Below are 9,818 nucleotides of genomic sequence, written 5' to 3' on the forward strand. Positions count from 1 at the left end.
ATAAGGAAAGAACATCAAGATAGAAAGAGGAGTTAAGCAAGGGGACCCTCTCTCACCAAAATTATTCACGTGCTTACTGGAGAATCAGTTCAGAAAACTAGATTGGGGGAACAAATACGGCTTCAAAATAGATGAGCAAGACTAACGCACTTACGGTTTGTAGACGACATCGTATTGGTGGTAGAGTCGGCAACGGAGCTAGAACAAATGATAATAGAATTAGACAACATCAGCAAAGAAGCGGGCCTGACAATGAATCCAAGAAAAGCAAAGTTGATGACTAATGCACTGGAAACTCCAGTTAGCGTAAACGGAACAATACCGGAATACGTAGAGGAATGTGTATATCTTGGCCAGAGCATATTCTCAAACTGTTCAGAAAAAAGAGGTCAAACGGCGAATAGGACAAGCATCGAAGAGGTTCTGGTCTCTAAAGTTCATACTGACAGACAAGACTCAGAAACTCACCCTTAAAGCTGAAGTCCTATAAAAATGTGTGATACCAGTCCTACTATATGGATGCCAGACCTGGGCACTACCACAAAAACAAAGGAAAATGATCCAGATATGCCAGCGCAAAATGGAAAGAAAAATACTCCAGGTCTCATTAAGAGACAGAATACGGAACGAAGATATACGAAGGAGAACCGGCATGAAAGACGCTCTGACGACAGCCGATCAGCTAAAGTGGAAATGGGGAGGACACGTAGCGAGACTGGAGCAAAATCGATGGACCTACAAAATGACAATGTGGGATCCCAGAGAAGGAAGGCGGAATGTGGGAAGTTAAAGAACTCGATAGGCAGACTAGTTTGCGAGATGGGGAGTAAAACAATGGACAAGAACAGCAATGATAAGGCAAGAGTGGAAAGAGCTGGGAAAAATTGTGTGCAGAAATCACTGACCTTACGGGATACACCTTTGCTCAAGCCCAGTGATAACATAGTGTACCTTTCCAAGGCATCAGTACATGAACCAGTTACCATTGTTCATAAATATGACGTTAGAATGGAGCACCATCGGTGAGCCTCGAACTCAGCCCGGTTGTCGAAGCCTCAGCCTCCCCTACTAGAATAATTCGCTAGCCGAGTCGGTATTGCATTTCGGGACTGTAGACCGTCCGATGGGGCGGTAAGTTCTTTAGTAAATAGTCTCTATAGTAGGGGGAAAAGTTAATTATGAGAGGAATACTATTTCATTACTAATGAGAAGAGAAACTATATCTTGTATAACAAATTTTACTCATACTAGTGAAACACATATTATTTACATGGATATGCCATACAAACAAGTTACATGCAGTAATTTGGGTGATCTTGACGTTTAAATGTTCGGTAGTCTTTTTCTACACTTCGTTATACGTTCAAATATTCAAACTTAAGAAGGCTTTCCCTCTTGGATTATTTACACTATCTCAGGTTTAGAGGGGCGCTTCCTCTCGAATTATTTCACTCTATACTTACATTAAATCACACACATATTTAATCAGTATGGGCACACCCCGCTGTAAATCTGTTTACCTGCCGAGAATTAATATATTCAAATTGCATCCAATTATGATATAAGTCTGCTAGAATCGGATGAACTGAAATAGGCAATTTACACTCCCAATCCTTTGAAAGTCGCGTTACAACACTTCCTTAAGTTAAAGGTTGCCAAATATGCAGTATAATAAACACGCTCATTTCATAAGGATTTTTATCAGTACATATATCAAGACATTATTTACACAACGTTGCTACCTATGGACAAGCACTTAGCGACTTCAATACCAGACATCATAAACAAAGTATCATAGCACTACCTGCAATAAATGGACAAGAATATATACATTTCACACACAATGAATCACAGATGGTACAAGCCACCCGCTGTTGGTAACAGTGAACATAAACTTTCACTGTCTCCTGGACGAACCCAGGGTCCTCTGAGACGGGTATATCTAACCTGGAATTCCCTGCACGCTGTAAATAATTAAGAAAAGAAATTGGAGGGACCCTTCTTTTAATGCATATTGCGATCAATGCGACGTTGATAATACTTACATTAATGCACGTAATCTCTGTGCCGAAAGGAAAGAAATTCGCCACTTGTATCTGTTCTATTTCACTGAAGAAAACGCCTTCACTCCCCCGTTCAAAGGGGCTCATAAAACTCGGTCCACTAAGCCTTCTCGGACAATGGTTTCACGGCAAATAATCTATCTCACTTCTTTCTCTCGGGCCACAATGGCATCACCACGAATCTCGGCCCTATATCCGGCCGTAATCAGCATATTCACATCGCGATATGCACCTCGCGTATCTTAATGACAGATTCCAAGGGAACTTCACATTTTCATTTCACACTATATGTTATGGCTACAGCCTGTTCAGCCATTTCATTTCTCCTGTCGGTACATTGACTACGATGCAGATTTATTGATGATCTCCTGCCACCAGGGTCCAAATTACCTCTCGCACTCGCGAACTAAATAATTAACGATGTAAGATACCCACTGTCTCGATGTCTTGTTCCAGGTGCCTTAGTTACTAATTAGGAGGGATCTCTACCAGGTGAAGCGCACCAAAAACAAACGAATTACTGAAAAATCTTGATGACTCGTATATGCTATGGAAAGATGATAACTGGAGTCATTTTTACAGAATATTTAAGCCCTGTCTACTTGACAGCGCTTCACACTTAATTAATCTGAGGTCCTTATAATTACGTCATGCATTACTAACCCGTATATACAAAAGAATGGAAGTAAAATATGGTTATTCCCAAACCATGACGACTGTATTTAATAAAAACCAAAAGAAATGAGATTATTATTATCCCTCTGAAATAGGATATTGGCGATCTGCATTATATCTGCATGCAACTTTCTTTTAAATTTACAATAGGAAAACGACTTTCAAAGCTACTTAATGTTTTAGAGGTGTACTTAGCCTTTCTGGATACCGCGAACACAGCTTTACAGGGAGGCAGCCATGGTTTACTCGGCTTCCATCACGTCATCAGCGATGCGAAGACCTGTGATGACTTCCTGGCAGGTCACGCACATGACAGCGACGTTCCAGACGTTCTCTGCTACCAGGTGAAATTCCGGCAAACAGCTAGATGTCTCGTTCTCTCCGGTACACAGGCAAAACTCTGGCATTCAGCTGGATGTCGACGTTCTCATCGACATGTAAATGAGGGGAAGTTATCTCATGTGAATGCGTTAGTTTACTACACATCACAATTTGAATATACGGTTGGATCTGCTTAGTAGCACGAGCATTCAAACCCAATGCCGGTAATGTCTCTGTAGCCCGACACTGCTCCCTTCTCATATACCTATTCTTTTATAAACAGCATAAAGCTATTCTAGGCCCTGAATAAGGAATTTCACTGGTTAGGCCACTACTGGGTTAAAATTTCTCGTCTCACACGACAGCACTTCATGCATATTCTATTTCACCTAGTCATGAGTAAGTCAGGCTCTCAACTGCATTATGGATTTATAGACGTGACACTGCCCTTAATGATGACGACAGTGAGCCGTTCATTCACTTTCTTTGTATCTCTCCTTTATATCGAGCACACACACACACTCCACGCACTGATATACCTGGCTATTGAGGTTAATTAAGCCGTATTAGTTTAGGCATATATGAGGCTCGACGCACGACCACTTCGACACACGGACAGCGGTCATTACTGTTTCGTACTGTTCCTACTATATTAATTAGCGGCACGCTGTGCTCGCAATAAGCTTACTTAGGTTGTGGTTATTTTCGCAGATATTCACAGGCTTCAATAAATTACTGCGTTTCACCGCTCACTTTATAAAAATTATTTCTCCACAGACGACTCTCACGCACTAATCACGACGAACCACTACCGAACTGGCGTTGTACTGAAATGAACTAGGTAGTGTCTGCCTCTCAGCTCTTGAATATATGGGCGAGCTACGCGAGAGGCTCGGATGCTGGGGGTGGGGGAAAAATGCAATTTCTTCTCAGAATTCGGTCCGGTAATATGCAACGTAGAGTAACGAACAGGGTATCAAAATGTAGCTCCTGTATTCCCATTTCCACTGAGTGACTGTTTTTGAAATAGCTTCGTAGATTCTCAAGCAATCTCAAAAGCGTCCTTTTGTCTCTGGCGGTGAATGATGACGAGCGCTGGGGATTCCTTGTGTTCGCTGGCACGGTTAGGGTCCAACATCTGTTAGTCATTAAGATGCGCCCTTGTTTACAGCGTAGTTACCGCTCTGTCAGTTAAGTAGAGCACTTCTCGGTCTCATAATTATGCGTAAAATTCCCTGATTCAAATGAATGTTTGCGCTTAATTATCCATTGAGTATTTTGCGATTTATAAAAATTAACAGAAAGAAAACAGGTGAATGCGATAAGTTGGCAGTGGTGAATGAGCGAGGAAAACAGGGTATAATGTTAGTTTTTATGTTGGATATACTCTCTGGGCTCAGCTAGTGACCTAGATTCTCTGTCACGTGATAGCGCATCTCTTTTCATCTCGCTCGCGGTTGGAGTGAGAAAACTTCGAGTACAAGCGCTCTTGCACCGCCTTGCTGCTAATTACCAGCAAATAGAGCCTAAAACATTGTGGAGTTTTACTTGCCAAGATCATAGAACTTTGATTTGCGAATGGAATTTTTCTATATACATTGATACATATTGTTAGTTGACCATCTTGACAGCATGCTACACTCAGCAGCAGTTGTTTGCTATTTCCATTTGCTCTGTCTGTTCCTACTTCATCCAGATCATTCTTCACATCTGCCAGCTGCATCGGTGGATCAGTGGTGATATATGCGTTTCACAGTATCAAGTATTACATACTTTCCTGAATGAGGTAGTTTAGTTTGTAATGGCAGTCAAGTATTTTACACACCAAATTGATGTAGGCATGTTGAATTCTATGGTTCACCCATTATCATCCCACAAAATTAGCACAATGTCCGTCCAGTAGAATTCTGCTTTCATTTCTAGTTATTGGGGCAATAACTATGCTGATATTGATAAGTACGCTAGCTGGAGGGTACCACTATAACTGAGCCTGTACGATGAGTATTGATGAAGTTATCCAGTTCTATTCTCCACGTTTTCCTTCCATAGGGCCTCATTGACCATGACCTTATTATTCTGCAATATTGCTAGTTCCCTGAAGCAATCTGCCTCTAATGAGTCTTGTGATTCTCTCTTTTTTCTTGTCTCTATATCCATCTATTGGTTGTATTACTTAGCCAATTAATTTTATTTTTATGATATCCAGGTTTTCATGGTCAGAACTGTAGAGCACAGTAGGTTGTATGATGGAATTGTAGAACTTTTTCTTGCTGTCTGTGGGTAGACAATGTTTTTAAAAGTTGTTCCAGAGGAAGGAATAACATGAGAAACCAGCCTGAAATTTCTACTCTGTTGCATGATATTATTAATTGCAATTAGTTAACCAAATTCCACTTTACTCAGATTGCTTTCTGAACTTTACATTTATTCTGTTCTTGTAACATGGTTTATGACTCATGGTTTTAATCCCATGATCCTGGGATCCAGTAGCTGAAACTCTGGCATTTTTCTACAGAAGAGACTATAAATCTAAATTGTTATATTCAGTCATCTGTACGTTCTTTATTATTCCTCACCTCCGTTTCCTCATAAAAAGAACACACTTTTGCCGCCTGGTGACATCAGATAGTTTTGCCTCAATATTTATAGACTGAGTGGCTTGGAAGGTACAGTACTCGGTTCCTGAGCTCAACTTGGCAGGATCGATCCTGGCTCAGCCTGGTAGGATTTGAAGATGCTCAAATATTTCGTCCTTATGTTAGAACACTTGCTGGATCTCTGACGGTACAAAATTCTGTCTTATCACCTCTGGGTCCATAGAAATGCAGATAGTGGAACATAAAGTAAATAATATTAGCTCTTTTTATTATAGTCTTTACTACCTTATGACTTTTATCTTGAGCTTCTTCAGCTCTTTTACAATTCTTATGCTCAAACCTCATCAGTAATAATCACCAGAAAGTCTAACCCTGAATATGTACGGTCTTTTGTAACAAACAGACTAACAAGGAATTTCTTGAATCCACCTGCCTAAAATTTACACTACCCGCAATGCTGCAACTCTCACAAAGAACCCGGGGGAGTTCACGATTACACCACTGTACATCTACCGCCGCCACAGAGTTCACAATCATAAAGCTATAAATTTAACTTTTGTTCTTTATTGAGGTGCAATTATAAGAAATAAATTGACAAGATATCAAGTATATCAAGTCAATATATATTCAATACAGTATATCAAATAAGTATTATACGATGTAATATTATTTACTTGATATATTCCATTTTGTACAGTCCAGAGTTTGCACACGTAATTCAGTCTTAAAACTCTGTCCACACACTTATGACGGTTTTTGCTCACTGTCCCTCATCTCACAGCAAGCACGCAAATTCATCTGTGCCTGTATATATTTTGGGATTTTAACCTATACACAATTCATCAAGTTACAGTTTTAAAAGACTGGAAATTTATCTTGTATTTTCACCCTTCATTTTATAAACAATTTTCTTCTGAACTTGAGGAATGGTGATATTTTTTATTTATAAGTTGAATTATGTACAAAAATGCAAAGACATATTGACACCTTTGTTTACTTTCCTTTTTTAATTTGTTCTAATGTTTCTGAAATATAATAATCAGCTTGTTTATTTCAGTCTACTAAAACTTGCGGTACCAATCAAAAGGTCATTCCATTCGAATATTAGCTGCCATAAACGTAGAAAACATATGATAAATAATTCTGCTGAAAGGCAGTACTGGTGTACAATATGCGAGCGAAGTTTTGTCAAAAGGGCTACATTAACAGTGCACATGAGAGGTCACTCGTCTGAAGGACCATATCAATGTAATGAATGTAATAAAACGATAACCTCAAAATCTCACTTAAAACGGCACCTGAGAACTCATACTCGAGAACGTCTGTTTTCCTGTGATGACTGTAACAGATCGTTCTCTCTTAAAAATAATCTCGTAAGACATCTTCCAACTCACTCTAACGTAAAGCCATATCACTGTATTAAGTGCAATACGAGATATTCTAGCAAGGGCGCTCTGAATTCGCACATATTAACGCATTCGCTGAACAATTCATTCCACTGTAGTTTTTGTACTAGAAGATTCTTACGAAAGTCAAGTTTCTATCACCACACGGTAACTCACTCCGGAGAGAAGCCGTTCCATTGTGATAAGTGCAATAAAAGGTTTTTTTCAGAAGGCTCACTTGACAAATCACGTAATGACACACTTTAAAGAAAGAGCCTTCACCTGTCCAGTATGTACTTGCACTTTCTCCCAAAGATTCGTCTTCAACAGACACCTTCTAACTCACAAATGAAATAAGTCTACATGGTGTCAGAAGTAGAATCTTCATACCCATCAGTTAGATAGTTCTCAGAAAGGTTCAGACCCATGTAGTTTCTGAAAGTACGTATGTTCAACAATCGTATGTTAAAAACCAGCTGTTATCCTCTCCGGGCTGGGACCATTCATAACATCGATTTGTGGAAATAATTTTAGAAGATCTCCAAAATTGTCCCCCATGAGTGCAAACAGTCGATTCAATTTAATATCGTAGTTTATTTTGCGGATATATATTCAGAAGTTCATCATGTCTCACCATAAGGATTATACACATTCAAAGTAGGTAGTATGTATCTCGCTATTGGACCTTTATTGCAGTCTGTATTAAAAAGTCGGACACGGGAATAAATTAACTTTTGCCAGACATCTTTATAATTGTATTTAGCGATCAAGGACATAAGTTTCACCCTTTTTCGATGAATATCGTCGCCATAAGACCTATCTCTGTGGATGCGACGTAAAGCAAAGTAGCAAAGAAATTTCGATGAATTCTCACGTGTTCAACATAAAGCAATGCATTTTGAAAGCCGTCTTTGTTGACAGTAGAACATTTCTTTTTCTTGCTCTATGGCATGTTTGGGTTATATATTTACGATTGGAGAACTTGTTCAGTAGCATTCCTTAATACATGTAGCAGGGAAGTCTTATTCTCGTGCAATGTGTTGAAAAGAATTTGAGTTGGAACATTCGGTAATTTGAAAGCGCTGGACGTCGACGTTTCCCATGTAATTCTTACAGGACACTTTCCTAGTTAGTGTGTGTTTAGACTGTTGCTTCCTGAAAATATTCGTTTTTTATGTATTTATCCACCAATACATACGAATGGAGCGAGGCTCTACAGTACGCATATGGGAGATCGATACTTCTAAACATAAAATCTGTTTCATAGTCACCAATTTTACTCTGCTGAGTTAACATTGTTATTACGTACACTAAATTTTGCACATGATTAGTCAGACTCGTCTATGAAGGTTTAGAAAATTGAGGTGCTTAGAATAGCTGAGGCATGTGCGCCAATGTATGTTTTTTATATTCTTCAGCAAAATTTTAGTCTGAAGTCTAACTCCTTCATGACTGTTGAGTGCGAATGGTTGATACGGCGGTTATATAGCATATCATATGAGCTTACAACTCCAACTCAAGAATAGCAATGTTGTACGAGCCTGCCTGCTCACCGGTTAGTGTCTTACAGCATAGAGGGTGGTGTTTGTTTTCAGCCCTTTCACCTTAATAAATATTTTAAGGAATTTAGTGGATATTTGCTTGTTTAGATTTTTTTCTTGTAATGTGGTATCTGTTCGAAAGTTCTGATTTTTGTTCAATCCTTTGCTTCAGGAGCCACACTGGTCCTCGGTGTTGTGCATTTAACCATCATTCAAGGAGTGAAACTTGTGCAGTGAGTGATACAGACAATGCAACTCCTCATAATGTAAGTTGTCCAAGTACACACTATGTACAGTAAAAGAAATGGAAAATAAATGTGGCCAAGGAAAGGTATACACGTTAAATTTATTTACGTTCAAAAGCTGAAAATTGTTGTGAGTGCAAAGGAAGTAGAGCCTCGTTGTCAGTGTGGCTGTTTCGAGAATGTGGGTTGAGATGAAAATGATAAAACATTTTGGGAAACAGCTCTTTTAAATTAATGACAAGTGTGGATGTGAAAATGTCGCGTGCAACAGGCAGGCCTTCTTAAAGATAGCACAGAGTAGTTTACAAAATCATTCAGTTAAATGTTACAAAGTATGTAAATATAATGCTCAAAAACAAAAAATATCAGTGAAATTATATTCTAGAATTACAATTTACATTAGTTAATGCCTGGTTGTTCATTTCTGAACAGTGAATGATATTTTAATAAAATATTTCAATGTGTAGGTAGATGCATCTCGGTCTGATACTTAGAAAAATTTTAAATGCATTTTTCTAAAATCAGGTTTTTGATGCATGTTCATCCACTATTCTTATGGCCCCTATTGAGGCCTTATATGCCTATAGTGAATTTTATTACAAATGAAGACAGTGATAGTAAACCCCTTTTTCATTACGAAAAGTGTGGCTGAATAATTTGTATCATTATATCCAGATAAAATATACTATATGACTTCATATATTAAAGTATCTTATTAAAATCCCAATATATTGTAAATAGTACATATTAATGTGTAACCAGTTTTCATGGTCTGTTGTATGTTTCACCGTCATACTCGTCACCATCCTTGCCATTAATTCGACATTTCTTGCACAGAATTGATATGTGTTCTAAATGCAGATATTTCTACTCTCCATAGAAACACAAATTTTTTTTTTTGGCGTTTTCATGTCATTCATATTTCTTCCACAAGTCCTATTCTTGGCTGCTCCTTTAAATTGGGCGTAGTGGCACTTTCTGTTCATGAAGC

The 9,818-nt window shown here is 38.6% G+C and overlaps 1 protein-coding gene across 3 annotated transcripts in view; it reads left to right on the forward strand.

The window, feature by feature from the left end:
- LOC136865924 (uncharacterized) overlaps positions 1-9,543 on the forward strand; it is a 137,751-nt gene extending 128,208 nt beyond the window's left edge. For all 3 annotated transcript variants that reach the window (XR_011017956.1, XM_068226946.1, XM_068226945.1), the window contains one exon: positions 8,755-9,543. Coding sequence is in view for 1 of the 3 variants with exons in the window: in XM_068226945.1 (XP_068083046.1) it covers positions 8,755-8,881 (127 nt within the window). In the remaining 2 variants the exon portion in view is untranslated. The remainder of the gene's footprint in view (positions 1-8,754) is intronic.
- Positions 9,544-9,818: the final 275 nt, after the last annotated feature.

Source organism: Anabrus simplex, chromosome 3 (assembly GCF_040414725.1).
Source record: "Anabrus simplex isolate iqAnaSimp1 chromosome 3, ASM4041472v1, whole genome shotgun sequence".
NCBI lineage: Eukaryota > Metazoa > Arthropoda > Insecta > Orthoptera > Tettigoniidae > Anabrus > Anabrus simplex.